The sequence below is a fragment of the Zalophus californianus genome, chromosome 3 (assembly GCF_009762305.2).
Source record: "Zalophus californianus isolate mZalCal1 chromosome 3, mZalCal1.pri.v2, whole genome shotgun sequence".
Lineage (NCBI taxonomy): Eukaryota > Metazoa > Chordata > Mammalia > Carnivora > Otariidae > Zalophus > Zalophus californianus.
The window spans coordinates 137,790,536-137,807,959 of record NC_045597.1 but is presented as its reverse complement, the minus strand read 5'-3'; the positions used below and the strand labels follow the sequence as shown (position 1 = coordinate 137,807,959).

The 17,424-nt window shown below is 45.0% G+C and overlaps 1 protein-coding gene and 1 long non-coding RNA gene across 2 annotated transcripts in view; one reads left to right on the top strand and one right to left on the bottom strand.

The window, feature by feature from the left end:
• Positions 1-17,424, bottom strand: part of LOC113919838 — a 57,126-nt gene that overhangs the window by 15,707 nt on the left and 23,995 nt on the right. The window lies entirely within an intron of this gene.
• On the top strand, positions 674-17,349 carry CHRNA1 (cholinergic receptor nicotinic alpha 1 subunit). The gene is made up of 9 exons (XM_027589625.2): positions 674-767; positions 5,829-5,974; positions 6,061-6,105; positions 7,559-7,668; positions 9,955-10,150; positions 10,619-10,856; positions 13,429-13,652; positions 14,779-15,018; positions 15,351-17,349. The coding sequence occupies exons 1-9, from the start codon at positions 725-727 to the stop codon at positions 15,480-15,482; spliced, it is 1,374 nt and encodes a 457-aa protein (XP_027445426.1). The 5' UTR covers positions 674-724; the 3' UTR covers positions 15,483-17,349.

Below are 17,424 nucleotides of genomic sequence, written 5' to 3'. Positions count from 1 at the left end.
TAATGGCGCACCATGGGACAGGTACTGCCTGATACAGAGACAGAGGCTGGAACAGCCACTCCAGGGGCCAATAAAACCAGTTTTATGGAAGAAGCCATCTTTGTTAAAAACCAAACCCAACCAAACATGGAATTCTCCAACAGTAGATTTGGCACCGACCCCGCTCTTCCCAAGTTTATTCAGCACAAAAGCCCCATGCACTCTCAGTCTAGAATGAACCAGAGCAAACGAACTGTCATATGTGTGGAATGTGGACTTCCGTGATTTAGGATGATCAGCGTCTTACACAAACAGCTGACGATCTACTCAGCCCTAGGGACACTGATCCAAATCAATCCACATAGATGAGGGTCTGGTTTATACAAAAAGGAGGGGGTTGCTCAGCATTCAAAATAATTCATTGTCTACTCTGTTTCTTTATTATTAAACCTAACTCATGGTGCATTTAAAATACAATGCAGTTCACCCTCAACTTATCAAGTGTATAGCAATTATGTAAAGTGAGGCACCCCGTAATACTGTTAGGCCCTCAGCAAGTCCCTGGGCTCCAGGGCTCTGGGCAGCCCAGCTGTCACTGCCACAAACAGGTGGTGTAAGACAATAGCTCCACTGAGCCGACTCACTTTCCAAACCCTCTAGCAGCCAAGCTTCCAGCCAGAGAGGGCTTGCAAGCAGCACAGGCAGGCCACCACTCGCCTCCAGTCCACACCAGCGCCCACGGCCCATGGAGCCACAGCTGCTCCTCCTGCTCCTTGGGTTCTGCTCAGGTGAGTGCCGGGGTCGCGGGGCTCTCCTGTGAGGCTGAAGCATGAGACGTCCCCGGACCAGTGTCTTGCTTCTGGGGACACAGAATGGCAGGGCTTCATCAGCCTGAGGCTCCTTTGTCAGTTTCTCACTCTTGTTGGCTTGATTCAGCTTGTGGATAAAGATTTCTAGTTTGTGTTGTCCAGTGAAAATGGGAGCTGCCTGGTCAAAGGCTACAGAGTAGACATGCAGGCCCCGCCTGCCATCAGTGCCCAGGGTCGCCTCAGCCGTCTGATCAGACTCCGCACCCCTGCTACCATCCAGGAGCGACTTTCATCTTGGAGCAACTATAGGGACTCAGAGTGGCATCTTATAATTGCAGACAGTTTGGGTAACAAGTCCTTTTACTGCTCTGGGAGAATTCTGGTAATGAAGAGGACTGACTGACAGCTGCATGTGCTGGAGAGAGAAACCTATTAATAATTGTAACTAAACTCTTTCCATAAGAGATCAGATATTTGGTAATTTTTTTAACTTCTGCCGTTAAAGAAAAAGCTCGTATGAATGCACTTCTGCCCTACAGTTTTACTATATGTAGGTTTGGGTTAGAATTGAAACTATAAAACCTTGCACAGCCCTTGACCTGCATTCCCCTCTGGAATGTGTCACCACACAGCAGCTGAAACACTACCCTTAATCCCAAACTTCCGGTAGAGGGAAGTAGAAGATGTTTGCTGATTGCTTCATATAAAAGTTTACTGGTGATATCTCACCTGAGAAACAAGACGGCTGACATTCTGTGATTTCTCTTCTCTAATATTGCTCTGACATACACACACAGACCTTCTGGGCAAAAAAAGGTAAAGAGCTTTATTATTAATATTTTTCAAGAGCAGAGTTCAGGGAAATAGCCTAAACTCGGATAAATTACAGCCTGTGGGATTTGGACTTGATCCAACTAAAACTGGCCTTTGTTGGTGTGGTGTGTGTGTGCACGTATGTCTGTGCATGTATGTGTGTGCGCACGCGCCTACAGACATTACAACCGATGAAAATTCTTTTTTTAAAAAGATTTTATTTATTTATTCATGAGAGACAGACAGAGAGAGAGAGGCAGAGGGAGAAGCAGGCTCCCAAGGAGCTGGGACCCCGATGCAGGACCCGATCCCAGGACTCTGGGATCATGACCTGAGCTGAAGGCAGACGCTTAACCATCTGAGACACCCAGGCGCCCCCGATGAAAATTCTTAAGCGATATGCTTACACATAAAAATCCCTAAGGGATCTCTCTGGACACCAAAGACCACAGGAAAATGCATGTTTACCTATCTAAAAAGGTATGTGATGTATATTTAGATCAAATCTAGAGTCTCCTGGTATCAAATCACATAGGGGCTCATAGAAATTTAGAGCTAGCTGAGGCAGTCCCACAACTTTAATTTGTTATTACAGGGAAACCGAGGCTGAAAGACATGAACTGACCTGCCCGGGGTCACTTAGTTTACAAATGTTGGAATGTGATCCGTTAGAGACTGTTTATGCTGTGCCTGGTCAGAAAACTCAGCCTGAAATTGCCAGAGGTAGCAAGAGATACAGCACCAGGTTGAGATAAGAATTACCCAAAGTAATTAGTAACATTTCAGAACTGGGAACAGAATCACAGAATTCTGACTTCAAGTCCTATGTGTTTTCTCTCACTCTGCCCTGCTTTGGGGAGGAAAAGGAAAACAACCACACCACCACCACCAATGAACCCAATCTGAGACATGGAGACCTCCACAGAAATTCCTTAGAAATGCATCATGGAGGGGCGCCTGGGTGGCTCAGTCGTTAAGCGTCTGCTTTCGGCTCAGGTCATGATCCCGGGGTCCTGGGATCAAGCCCTGCATCAGGCTCCCTGCTCTGCGGGAGGCCTGCTTCTCCCTCTCCCACTCCCCCTGCTTGTGTTCCCTCTCTCACTGTGTCTCTCTGTGAAATAAATAAATAAAATCTTTTAAAAAATGCATTATGGAAGGAACAGAGTCCCTTGTTATTTGTGAGATAGAGAGGAGGAAGCGAATGTCACTGGATATCTGACGAGGCCTGTCTCCCTGGTCTTCCCCTTCTCCCCAGTGGACCATAGAGTTGGCCTGCATAGATTTCCTGCTTCATAATGTGGACCATCTGCTCTATCTGATGCTTTCTAGTATGTTCTTCCTGTCAAAGGGGAATAAACAGTCACTTAAAAATAAGCAGCCCAGGCAGTGCCAAAGCAATAGCTTCAAACTCAGTGGCCAAGGCACTCGGTGGCCCATGCCAGGTCCTGCCCTCCCCTCCGCCCCACCATGGGCCAGGAGGGGTCCAGGGTGGACAGGTGTGGAGGACAGAGGATTGCCATGTCCCAGGGGCTCAGTGGGGTGACAGCAAAAACTGGGTCTTTGGCCAACATGCAAACTTGAAGGGCGCTGAATGCAGGTGGCAGGTGGTTTGGGCAAGATGTTATGTGTAAGCGCTGAATGGATTCTTTTGGGCTCAGAAAGTTTGGGAAACTAGAAATGAGGTAGGTGAGGTCAGAGGTTCCATGCCTAGAGTCCAGGAAGGTCATAATGCAGACATTTAGGCTATACTGAAAGCTTCAAAAATCCAAATGGAAATGATACATTTATCTTTAGGGAGGTAGTAAAGAGCACAGACCCTGGGGTCAGACTGCCTGCATTTTTAGTCCTACTTCCAACTGGCTGGGAACCATGAACACATGCCAAAACTGTCCAAATGTCAGTTTTCTCACTTGTAAACCAGGAGTAAAGACTTATCTCCTAGGATTATTATAAGGATTCAATAAAATAATACAAATAAAGGGCCATCAGTGAAGCTCTACCAACAAAATATACATTTTTTGTGAGGATGAAAATGTTTCAACTCATTGCATTAACACTGGTTATTTCAAGATGATCCAAAGTTCTGGATGTGAACTAGTGGTTGAGAGCATGGGCTGTGGGCTTGAAACTTGACTCCACCATTTATGGAATCTGGACAACTCACTCAACCTCTCTAAGGTTCAATTTCCCCCTCTATAAAGCGAGGACAAGAACAGTACCTACCCCCTACCCCACCCAGTTGTGAGGATTGAAAGAGTTAGTACGTATAAAGCACACAGAAGATTGTCTGCCACATAACAGTTGGATATGCTATTATTTTTATTAGTTAATAAAAATAGAAAAAGTAATTACTGTTTACTTATTTTGTTGACAAACTCTTTCAAACTGAAGATTCAAGGAGAAAAATAATAACCTGTCTTAGACACAATAGATTAGCAGTACTGGGGAATAAAGGAAAGCATCTCACTCATTCAGTTTTTAAAGTTGTCTTGGCCAAAGGAGAAGGTATGGTGGCTTCAGCAATAACCTGCGGAAAGGAGGGATCTGGTTACGTGCATTAGGGCAAGTGGATCATGTGTCTGCTTCCTCTCCTAACCCTGAACAGGCAATCCTCAATCCACGTAAGGCTTAAGTTACAAAGTTATGAAGATCCTTCATAAGGCACTTGTTGGAATTGGGAATGCTTTCTCTCATTGGAATAATGCTAGGACAGTGGTGCAATTTCCAGGACAGTCCACGACACACTCATGGTATCTCGAGTTAGTACGAGAGCAGAGTGCAAAATGGTAAGGCTCCCTCCAAGTTCTGCCCAAGCCACAGAACCTTGGACAAGTCTTCCAGCCTCTCGGATCTCAGGTGAGAATACTGGTCTGCTTGCCTCACTGGAGGCTGGTGAGCCCCGTGTAACACTAGACACAAAAGGGCTGTGGGGTCCAAGAGTAGTAGATAATATTGCTCAGCATCCTGAAGGAAAATGTAGTAAAGATTCTCAGGAGTCACTCATGCTCCATAGTAGCCCCAAATCCAGATCAGAAAAGCACATGATTTTTACTCTATGTAACAACAGGGATGTGTACTCACCAGCAGTGATTTTTTTTTTAATTACAGGAAAATACACATTCATAGAATTTGTCCTGGTAAAATACACAATACCTAAAATTGCCATTTTAAAGTGTATGATTCAGTGGCATTAAGTACATTCACAATGTTATACAACCATCACTGCTATCTCATTCCAGAACATTTTCCGCACCCCAATAGGAAACCCCGTCCCCATATACCCATTAGCAGTTACTCCCCTTTCTCCCATCTCCTCAGTCCCTGCTAACCACTAATCTGCTCTCTCTGCAGATTTAACTATTTTGAAAATTTCACATAAGTGGAATCCTACACTATGTGCTCCTTTGTGTCTGATTTCTTTCACTTAGCATAATATTTTCAGGGTTCACCCATGTTGTAGCATAAATCAACACTTCCTTTTCATGGGTGAATAATATTCCACTGCATGGATATGCCACATTTTGTTCATCCATCTATCTGTTGATGGGCATTCGAGATGTTTCCATCTTTCAGCTATTATGTATAGTGCTTCCACGAACACTGGTGTACAAGGTTCTATGTGGACAGTCTTTTTGGGGATATGCCTAGGGGTGGAATCACTAGGTCATGTGGTCACTCCGCATGTAACCTGTGTGCCAAAGTGTCTCCCCGAGGGGCTGCACCGTTCACATTCTCACCAGCAACATATGAGGGCTCCATAATCTCACCGATATTCACTGCTTTCAATTTTGTGAATTCTCTCCATCCCAGTGGGTAGGAACCGGCATCAATTTTTGGCTGTTCACAGCATTTTGAGATCCGAGGCCGGCCAACTTGAGATTTCACTACCCCATGCCAAGACCCTGAAATATGGAGATGGGTTTTTGTGTGGACTTTTCTTCTTGCGTGTGTGCATCCAGCAAACCTGATTCCAGCCAGCGGCTGTATTAAGGAATGTCATCTGTTTAGAGCACAAGTGTCACAATAATCTGGCACACCCCACTGGGAAGGGACCACACCAGCAGCTGTGACTGGAAAGGAACTTAGGACCATAAAAGCTGCATTGGGAGCCCTTGAACAAGGGGGTCCGTGTGCCTTCCATTTGCTGGTCACGCCTCAGTGACTCCTGTTAGTGTTGGTGGAGGGTAGGGAGCAGAATCTGAGCGTGTGTGTCATTTGCTGTCCCAGCTGGCCTCGTCCTGGGCTCCGAACATGAGACCCGCCTGGTGGCAAAGCTATTTGAAGATTACAACAGTGTGGTGCGGCCAGTGGAAGACCACCGCCAGGCTGTGGAGGTCACCGTGGGCCTGCAGCTGATTCAGCTCATCAACGTGGTGAGACAGTAGCACTCGGGACTCCCGCACTCCTCACCCTGGCTTCCCCTCCTTACCTCTGAAGATGCGGTCTTATCTTTTTTCAGGATGAAGTAAATCAGATTGTGACAACCAACGTGCGACTGAAACAGGTATGCAGCTCGATAAGTGCATTGATGTCCTTTGTATTCACCCTGGAATTGAACCTGGGCCCAGGGGGAATCAATTTGGGTAACAGGGATGCATACCAACATGATACAAGTAAATATTTTGGTGTCGTCGGATGATGGATATTTGTTGGTGTGTGTGTGTGTGTGTGTTTTACTTTGTGCTTTGTTAGGCTACCATAAACAAAGCCACAGACAATGAAATGTATTCTCTTGCAGTTCTTGAGGCCAAAAGTCCAAAATCAAGGTATCCACAGGACTGGCTCCTTCTGAGGGCTGTGAGGGGGACTCTGCTTCCAGGCCTTTCTTCTTTGCAAATAGTTGGCCAACATCATGTCCCCATGGCATTCTTCTCGAATATGTTTCTGTCTTTAAATGTCCCCTTCTGGGGCACCTGGGTGGCTCAGTCGGTTGGGCAGCTGCCTTCAGCTCGGGTCATGGTCCCATGGTTCTGGGATTGAGCCCCACATTGGGCTCCATGCTCAGCGGGAAGCCTGCTTCTCCCCTGTCGGCCATTCCCCCTGCTTGTGCTTGCTCTCTCTGTGTCAAATGAATAAATAAAATCTTAAAAAAAAAAAAGTCCCCTTCTTTAAGACACAACTCCTCTTGGCTTAGGGCCTACCTCAATGACCTAATTTTAACCTAATTACCTCTATAAAGGTCCTGTCTCCAACTAAAGTTATATTCTGAGGTACTGGGGATTAGGACTTCAACATATGAGTTTTGGGGAGACACAGTTCAATTCATAACATTGTGTCATCTGAATAGGCTACACTGGGCATGTATTACTTTTATAATGTAGGAAAAAATATAATACTTTTAAAAGATGATGTCTGCTTGAGGGAAATGTTCACAATAGGGTCATTCTCTTTTCCTGGGGTGGGCAGTGTGGCATGGTAGATGTGCCACCACCCAGTGGCGTGACTTGGGGTATCTTTGTTTCCTCATTTGTAAAATGGGGTCAATAATCAGTCTTCCTTCATAGGATTATTGTGAAGACTAAATCATGGGTTTATGTAAAATGCTCAGCATGGTGCGTGCATGGAGTCGGTACTATAGAAGTGTTTGCTTTTATCGTTTACTAAAGTGAAACATGAATTCTGAATCAAATCTTTTTTACTGGAGCACAATTTCTGTCAATATCCAAACTATCATATACCATCAGAACTCTTGATAACTTTAGATATTTGTAAAGATTTTATTTCTTTATCTTAGATAGAGACAGAGAGCAGGGAGGAGGGGCAGAGCAAGAAGGAGAAAGAGTCTCAAGCAGACTCTGTGCTGACTCAGGGCTCAATCCCATGACCCTGAGATCATGACCTGAACCAAAATCAAGAGTCGGCTGCTTAACCGACTTAGCCGCCCAGATGCCGCTTGATAAACTCAGATTTTTAAATGTTTTTAGCTCTTTTTATTAGTGAAATGTCTTCATTTCTAGCAATGGGTGGATTACAACCTAAAATGGAATCCAGAGGAGTATGGCGGCGTGAAAAAAATCCACATTCCCTCAGAAAAGATCTGGCGCCCAGACCTCGTTCTCTATAACAAGTAAGCAAAACAGACAGGCTGGGGAAGGGGACATTCCTGGGGCAGGTGGAGCCCAAGTGCCCTATCCGAAGGGCTGCCACTCTCAGTATGCTTCTCACTACTGTTCACATTAAATAACCCTTAAAAACCAAGAGCCAAGTTGACATGCTAGGGGTGCCATATGGTGTCTCATGTTATGAATAGAAACAATTATCAGAGCCAAATTGAATCGGGGCTGTGGGGTGGGGGACATTTAATCCCTGAGAGCTCCTGAAGGGTGCATGGCAACTATCCAAGGAACCCAAATTCATATAATTGAGTTCCTTGGAATTAAACACCCGTCCTACCAATAGGTCTGAACCTCCTGGGGTGGTTATCCATCACATCCTCACAGCATCCCGAGACATCGCGTGCTGCCGATGGCCGGGGAGGCCTGCGTCGCCCATCCGCTGGGCTCCGTGACAGACTGCATGTTGTGAAATTATAATGTGATGCAAGACACTCTGGTCTAATGACAGGTTCATTATCATACGCCCTTCATTTGTCAGAGAATGTTCATTTCAAGGAGCATCCTTCCCGGGTGGGAGCATCCGCCATCGGCCAGGAGGATGTGCAGTCTGACAGTCTACACACAGCGCGTGTCTATGCAAGCGGGCTGTGCCTTCTCGCACACTGACCAGGGAGGGCAGCAAGGGCTTGTGAATGGAAAGGACACCCTTTACGGCCGACCCTCCTACTTTGATTTTCTACTACATATTTCCCAGTGATACCTGAGACTCAAACTTGAGCCTGATTAACCAATCGTTCGTGTAAACTTTTCGGACAAATATGCTGATAGAGCAGAGTGTCTGGTGTCAGTAAGTTTCTCTTTCAGTAAGAATCTAAGAGAAGAAATTAAAGTCCTCAGGTCCTCTTGACAAGTGCGCCCGGGGAACACCCTGGTGGGGAGAGAACCCAGTTTTACTAGCTTATAGAGACAGATGTAGATGACCCTGTGGCCCTCTGCTCTTTGGGGCTCTTTTGGGAAGGTCCAGAACCGCACAGTTTTCTGGAGAGTGCCTCAACTCCACCCCAGGGAAAAACCAGTGATTTATGAAGTGAGGCACCAATATATGCCATAGGTCCCTGAAAGTCCCCCAGGGCAGACCCCACCCACCTCTTCAACACCTATTCTAATGCCTTTGGCGGAGGCCCCAACTCATAGGCTGTTTGGGGTCAAGTGGACTGCCCACTGAATAAGGCCCGCAGAAGTGGCCTGTTATTTTTTATTATCTACCATGGTGGATTATTTATTTGTTATTTTTTAAAAAGATTTTACTCATTTATTTGAGAGAGTGAGAGAGAGAGCACAAGCGGGGCAGGGAGGGGCAGAGGGAGAAGCTGACTCCCCGCCGAGCAGGGAGCCTGACTTGGGGCTTGATCCCAGGACCCTGGGATCATGACCTGAGCTGAAGGCAGATGCTTAACCGAATGAGCCACCCAGACGCCCCTCTACCATGGTGGATTTTTAAAATGAGAAATTAGTGCCAACATTTGAAAATTGAACAGTATCACATTAAACTCTGGAGTTCTAGTCTCTGTAGAAAAATCCCTTATTCAAAAGCATGGAAACTTTGGATTAAAAAAATCCAGATTTCCCGGTTCCAAGGAAGAATCCCAGTATCTGGAAGCATCATCCTTCCCCCACAAGAGGGCTGCACAGCAAAGCTGAGTGGCACCTTCCTCAGAGGAGAGAAGGCTCTCCTCTCAGCCCTCACCCCTTCCTCACCGGCCTGGCCCGGGAGCACTCTGAGTTTTGGACTCTACCCTACTGAGTTCTAGATAGTTCTGAAACGTAACAGAGCCCTTCTTTAAACGTGCTTACCACAGTCATGAGCCACTGGACTTGTTTTTATTTAAAATTCCCGTTTTTTGTTTTTTTTTTTCCCCCAGTTAACTTTCAAAGTATATTACAGAAGGGATAGATGGAGATTAACATTACAAATACTACTGAGGCCTGGGAAGAAAACATCTGGTATATAGTATCACCTATTATTTCTTTAAAGCCGTAGATTCCTAGGTTCTTCCCCAGATATTCTGATTTAGTGCTTAGATGGTGCTGAGAAATCTGTATTTTAAACTAGCACCCCAGTGATTATCAGATAAATTTGGGAAACGTTGCCATGAATAAAAAGTGACACTCCCTGAATGAAAGCATCTATAATTAGCACCTGGATAATTAACAGCTGTCTCCTGCTAACATCCCCATGCAGAACTGACGGCTCATCCGTCACTTGGAGTCATGTTCCTTTTTGATCCCAACTGCAGCGCAGATGGCGACTTTGCCATTGTCAAGTTAACCAAAGTGCTCCTGGACTACACCGGCCACATCACATGGACACCCCCGGCCATCTTCAAAAGCTACTGTGAGATCATCGTCACCCACTTTCCCTTTGACGAACAGAACTGCAGCATGAAGTTGGGTACCTGGACCTATGACGGCTCGGTGGTGGCCATCAACCCGGTAGGTGCTGACCTCGCAGGATGGGGCTGGATGCAGGAGGAGCGTCATCCAGGTGTCCAGCTCTGCCCCTCCAGAATCCCAGTCTCTCAGCACCAGTTATACCTTTGGGGATCATCGAATCCAACGGTTTGGTGTGTGCACATGAGAACCACCTGGGAGCTTACATACATTCCTCTGCCCGAACTCAGTCCCAGGAATTTTGGCTGAATCAGTCTGGGGTGGGACTCAGGCACCAATATGTTGTCGAGTTCCCAAGTGACTTGAAGGTGTGTTCAACATGGAGGGTCCCAATGGTCCAAACCCCCCTTATTTTATAGGAAAGACCCCCAAATTGGAAGTGACCCTCCTGGGTCCCATTCCAGTCCCAACAGCACTGGAATCTGTTGCTTTATTACAGCTGAGTTTGAAACCCACCCCTCCTCAAGGGGGACACAGCTGGGGTTTCAAAGTTTCATTTTATCTTCTCAGGAAAGTGACCAACCAGACCTAAGCAACTTCATGGAAAGTGGAGAATGGGTGATCAAGGAGTCCCGGGGCTGGAAGCACTGGGTGTTCTATGCCTGTTGCCCCTCCACCCCCTACCTGGACATCACCTACCACTTTGTCATGCAGCGCCTACCCCTCTACTTCATCGTTAATGTCATCATTCCCTGCCTGCTCTTCTCCTTCTTAACTGGCCTGGTGTTCTACCTGCCCACAGACTCAGGTGGGTGCCGCTGCCATGGCCGCTGCTGCTGACGCGGACATACCTCGTGCTGCTATTTGGGGGGAAAGCAGAAATAATCATGGGCTAATAAACAAATACAGGCAGATACGCCCAAATCATCATCCCTGGGAGGACACATTTTACTGAGTGGCCATGTTCAGTGGTGAGTCACAGTGGCTAGAGCTCACAGCTGGAGCAGACTACAGGGCAGGCAGAGTTGAACATGACCCCGGAGGCACACATACACAGCTCAGTCTAGTTAATGTGAATAATCACCAATACTTGCTTGCTGAATACCTACATACTGTGTGCCCAGAAATGTGCTGGGTAAGGTTTGGGTCACAGACACTCCTCAAGTCACTTCCCCTATGAAGCCACTGACTATATACTGATTAATCCAAGTCTTGCCTCTTTTGCTCACTGCTTGCCACTTGAAAATAGCTTTTGTGTGTCTGTTTTCCAGATGGCAGTATCTTTATACACAAGACCATATTTCCCAAGTGGCAATTCCTTCTCATATCAGCCTGGGCAACTTCCTTACCTCCTACTGGGTAATCACATCTGTGACATAATTTCACCAAATATCAACAATCTGCAGAAAAGGGGAAAAGGGTACAGGAGTACCTGCTTGAAGTCACTGCTCATAAACAATTTAGGACAAACAAGTAGGGGAAAAAGAAAGGTGGTACAGACAGTCCTCAAACTTATGACAGGTAACAATTATATCAAACTGATAAACACACACACAAGTCTAAGTCCAACTTTCCAACAAGGAAAAAAAAGATTCATATACACTCACTCATTCAACATATTTGTTGAACAGTTGTTATGTGGCAAGGCCACAGTAGAGAATAAGGCAGAATTCGCCCCACAGGGGCGCCTGATTGGCTCACTCAGTAAAGCATATGACTCTTGATCTCGGGGTTGTGAGTTCAAGTCCCACATTGAGTGTAGAGATTACTTAAAAAAAAAAAATCTTAAAAAAAAAATTTGCCCCACAGAATGCACATTGTATTTATAACTGTATTTATTTTTAAATAAATGATCCCAAACACAATTTTTTTTTCAACTTTCTAATCAAATGAAGCTTCTTAAAGTGAAGAGAGAAAATGCCAGTCAGGGCAATAGGGAAACGAATCAGTTTCTGTAAATGTGAAATGGTTTACACTTGAAGAGCATTTATTTTTTTTAAATAATTTTTTATTGTTATGTTAATCACCATACATTACATTACACTTGAAGAGCATTTAGAACAGTGAGAATGCATGATATATGCTAGCTCTTATTCTCATTATTATTAATTGAGAAATTTGATGTAACTTGATCAATATTTCGTATTTATACTTCTGTCCCCTTTTTCACTTTTAAAGACTTTCCTACCCACTAGGTAGACTTCTCCTAACTAGGTAGAATTGCTCATTTCTTGCTTGCATCCACTCTGTATCCTGTAGATACTCATAGCATCTGGAAGCATCCAGTATGGGAGTAGAACAGGGTAACACAAGGGTTTCCTAAGACAAACAGCAGGACCGGCCCAAGGAAAGTCCCTTCCAAAGGCTAACTGCATCTCAGGTGGTTAGTCCCCACAAAAATATTCCCATTCAGCCCCTCCCTCCTCACTTGCCATACCAAGACTCTAACAGGGAATTGTGTACCCTGAAATTATAGGGCCTGGTGAAAAGAGGTTGGGGAAGGGAAATCGCTGATCCCTTAATATGAAAAACAGAACAAGAAAAAAAAAATTATCCTCTTAGATGAATGTGAAAAAGTAAGTAGTTCATTGGTTTTGTCCTTTTCTTGGTTTCGGTCCTGCAGCTTCCTCCCATAACGAGAAAACTACACGTGTACTTCTGGTTTGCCCATCCATCTGCTGGGTAACAAGTAGGTCAGGTTCCATTTTGGGAGGTTGATGACATTCTGCTGCAGACAGAAAACTGCCACCCGGAGTCTAGCCTGTCGCACAGCTGGGTGTACTTGGTTCCCTGAATTCTAAGCCTCAGAATTCTGGGACATGAGATCGAGTAGCCACTGGTTGCTTGGCAGCCTCTCATGGAAATGCCTGCCACTTGCCACTGTCAGCAGAGCTAAGGTGCGTAAGTTCTCAAAGGACCAAATTCTGCCCAGGAAATTTCCCCAGCGTCACGCAGGTCACATTGCTCTCACCCTTGGGGTCTGTGGTATATGAGCTGGCTGGGGATGCCATAACAAAGTACCCCAGGCTGGGCAGTTAAACGACAGGAATTTGTTTCCACATGGTTCTGGAGGCCAAGGTGTCAGTAGGTTTGGTTTCCTACGAGGCTTCTCTCCTTGGCTTGCACATGGCTGTCTTCCCTGTGTCTTCACCTGGTCCTTCCTCTCTGTGGGTGTCTCTGTCCTAATCTCCTCCTCCTAGAAGGACACCAGTCATCCTGGATGAGGGCCCTCCCTAATCAACTCATTTTGACTTAAGGCCTCATCTCCAAATATAGTCATGGGGGTGTCAAGGCTTAGGACTTCCACGTATAAAATTGAAGGGTACGACAATTCAGCCCATAACACATGAGTGGCTGTATTTCTTCTTCATTTTGTCCAGGAGAGAAGATGACTCTAAGCATCTCAGTCCTGCTGTCCTTAACCGTGTTCCTCCTGGTCATCGTGGAGCTGATCCCTTCCACCTCCAGTGCCGTGCCCTTGATTGGGAAATATATGCTGTTCACCATGGTGTTTGTCATCGCGTCCATCATCATCACCGTCATTGTCATCAATACACACCACCGCTCCCCCAGCACCCACGTCATGCCCGACTGGGTACGCAAGGTGAGTGAGCAAGGCCCTGCAAACTCTTGCCCGTAAGGACGTCTCTCCTTCCACGTGGCCAGTGTGGAATTCTGGTTAACAACTCTGGGTACTTAGGAACTGAAAGTCCTTTCTGGGGATTTTGAGGGGATTTCTGGAAGGAACTTTCTTTAGCCTCTTTCTAGAAATAACTCATGTAGCCTCCCCAGGCATAGAAGAACAGAATTAACAAAGCCCCCTCCAAAATCAAGCTTAAACAATCCCTTTGATTAGAGAAGGTGAATAAGTCACTTTCTTTTTAGTCAAATGTTGTGAAATTCTTGAGATTTCTGTTTGTATGTCTTCCAATCTCTGAACAGTCTGCTTATTTTTTGCTGGGAGAAATTATCTGCTGAGACTAGAATAAGGACTAGAGATGCAGGGGGTGCTTGACAAGAAATTGTCAAAAAGTGAGTTTCACTGAGGAACTTGGTCTCAAATATTTCCATTATTGAAATTTAAAGTGTGTTAACATTTCCAATATATCAGTTTTTAAATAAAACTTCACAGAGACACTAGCGTCCAGGGTCTTTTCTGCAGCATGCAAAAGATTTGTCATGAATTGACAGAAACCATACTGCTTGCAATGTATTCTTTTGGGAAGACAATCAGTCCCTACATCTATAAAGACTCATATGACTCCTGGCAACACTTATGTTGCATTTCTTCAGGAACAAGAAATGGAAGAAAACAGAGTAGCTGTTTTGGAGACTTATATATTCTTTCAGCCAGAAAGACCTTTTCTTTAACCATATTATCCTGCTAACACATGGCTTTGAAAGAAGCTGGTTACCTATAGCAGGGCTGGAAGCTTAAGCAGCACTGGCTTCTCATTGAGTCCAAGAGCTGCACACAGGCTCCCTCCAGTGGCGAACTCGTCACATTACAGAATCATCTCTACGCACCGTAGTAATTTGACAGACCACAAGATACGCCTGAAGAAATCTTTAAGAAAATTTAGTAGAGTCCTTTTGTTTTAAGGACAAAGGGGCTAAGGCCCAGAGAAGCCAAATGACTTGCCTAAAGTCACGCTGCTAATTCAAAGTCAGAGTTTGATACTTACCCTGTTGGCAATAATTCTCATGCATGGATTTCTTCTTTATGTTAGGTTTTTATCGACACTATCCCAAATATCATGTTCTTCTCCACAATGAAAAGACCATCCAGAGAAAAACAAGACAAAAAGATTTTTACGGAAGACATTGATATTTCTGACATTTCTGGGAAGCCAGGGCCTCCACCCATGGGTTTCCACTCTCCCCTGATCAAACACCCTGAGGTAAAAAGTGCCATTGAAGGAGTCAAATACATCGCAGAGACCATGAAGTCAGACCAGGAGTCCAATAACGTAAGTTCTGTGCCTTGAAACCCACACCTCCAGGCTTAAATTATCAAATACTTGAGCACAGATGGACATGGATGGGTTTGTCTTGACGGGTAGGCTGGCATTCACGAGGCAGCTGCTGACCTCCGATGTGCCTTGGTGACCACCTCTAAGCCGCCTTCGTGAGCCATCCCATTGTGAATAATCTATTGGAACGATAAAGATCACCATGCCACCCAAGGGATGTCGAGGGCTTTGAGATCTGCAAATTGTGTGGACCATAGACGATGCATAACGTGAACACTGTGAGTCTAATGACGACCTGAAGGAAATTCTAACACTTTTCTCTCTCCCAGGCGGCCGAGGAATGGAAGTATGTTGCAATGGTGATGGACCACATTCTCCTTGGAGTCTTCATGCTCGTCTGTATCATTGGAACCCTGGCCGTGTTTGCAGGTCGGCTCATTGAATTAAATCAGCAAGGATGAGCAGCGCTGAGCACTAGGCAGAGCAGAGAAAGGCGGGGAAGACAGAAATATCTGTCTGCTTTGATACAAGCTCACTTAACAGACATCAAATTTTCTGTATTTATGATTAATGATAATGATTTTTATTTACATAAGGTGATGGCCTCAAGTATTTTCACAGTACTTCTTCAATCCGCTTTATCTGCCTGTAGAGTGAGCCCTTTGTAGTACATGAAATGGGATCACTAACAAGACGTATTTGTTTCCAAAGGCATCTGGAAGAGTTTTGCCCAGAATAACAGGTTTTCTATTGTTTTTTTTTTTTTTAAGCAAAGAATGTGTCCTTTGCTTAAAAGTCAGTTTTGTACATGCAAGTAAGCCCATCTGCCAGTCCCCAAAAGATAAAGCATTTGATTCAGAGAGAAAAGGAAACTGTAGAAAGGCAACGGCTAAGTTCTAAAACAGCCACCAAAATGCAAATTGCATCAAAAACGCATGCTGTAAAGCAGATTTCTAGAGCTGGGATGTGAGGGAGGGGCTTCCCAGTCTAACACAGCACCTGAGTATGCTGCTTAAGGCTTGAGGAACATAGCCAGCTAGCTTCCTGAGCTATACCAAGTGTGAGGGCCAGGCACTGTGGGAACTGTCTCAGGAATGTGGTTTTATTCCATCCTCCTGACTTTCATAATGTCCCTATTTTACAAATGAGAAAGCCGAACTTGAGAAGCTTAAGTTCATTGCCCAAACTAGCAAGGAGAAGAACTGAGAGTTGAACCCAGACCAAATGTGGATTCAAAGCAGCGCAGGGCTAGGTCAGTTCATCTGGTCACTTGCTCCCCCCGCCCCTGCTCACCTGATCTAGGCCATCCTGTAACTCTGCTCAGGGTTTGGAGAGCTTCAGTCTTAGTGTCAACCACCTTTCTGCCCTTCCCAATTAAACCTCCTGCCCTTTCCCCTAGTCCTCATTCAGTCCTGCTTAGGGTTTTTGTTCTATCAATGAAATCAGACATGTATGCACATACCACCACCATTCTTAAAATTCCAGACAAGTGAACAGCAGAGAAAAGGATGTTTCTTCATAGCCACTTACCAGCCACAATGTAATTCACTCCAGAAGTAGAAAGTGGGCAGCCCTGGGCTCTGGGTGGCCTCTCCGATCCCAGGTGGTTTTGAGCTACCTCTCCATGGAATTCTCAAGCACACACCCATGGCAGGACAGAGTGCTTTCATTTTAGAGTAAACTCAAGGGAAAGCAGTTTGGTGGTTCCTCAAAAAACTAAACATAGAATTATCATAGGATCTGGTAATTCTACTCCTAGGTATATACCCAAAAGTGAAAGCAGGGACATGAACAGACACGTGTATGCCAATGTTCACAGAGCGTTAAATCACAATCCCAAAAGGTGAAAACAGCTAAAGTGTCCAGCAGTGGAAAAACAGTATATACATACAATGGAATATTATTCAGCCTTAAAGAGGAATTCTGATGTATGTTACAATACGGATCTACCTTGAAAACATACTTGGTGAAATAAGCTAGACACAAAAGGACAAATCTTGTGATTCCACTTATATGAGGTACCTAGAAGAGGCAAATTCATAGAGAAAGTAGAAATAGAGATTGCCAGGGTTTAGAGGGAGGGGTGAGTTATTGCTCAATGGGTAGAATTTCAGATTGGGAGGATGGGAAAGTTCTGGAATGGACAGTGGTGATGGTTGTACAACATTGTGAATGTACTTAATGCCACTGAATTGTACACTTAAAAATGGTCACGATGGTAAATTTTATGCATATTTTACCACAATTAAAATAAAGAATGAAAACAATGGTAAAACTGTAACTGTCATGTTATATATATTTTACCACAATTAGATGAACAAAAAACAATCTGCTACTTGCCTAATCTGGCCTAGTTTCCCAGGACTGACTGTTGATTCAGAGAAGGAACTGAAAAGTCACTTC

What these genes read in the sequence shown, in the direction of transcription:
- CHRNA1 (XM_027589625.2), top strand. Translation starts at nt 725, where the DNA reads ATGGAGCCACAGCTGCTCCTCCTGCTCCTTGGGTTCTGCTCAG. An exon ending in CGGTGGTGGCCATCAACCCG is followed by an intron (nt 10,151 to 10,618) that starts GTAGGTGCTGAC and finishes TTATCTTCTCAG; the next exon opens with GAAAGTGACCAACCAGACCT. An exon ending in CAGACCAGGAGTCCAATAAC is followed by an intron (nt 15,019 to 15,350) that starts GTAAGTTCTGTG and finishes TCTCTCTCCCAG; the next exon opens with GCGGCCGAGGAATGGAAGTA.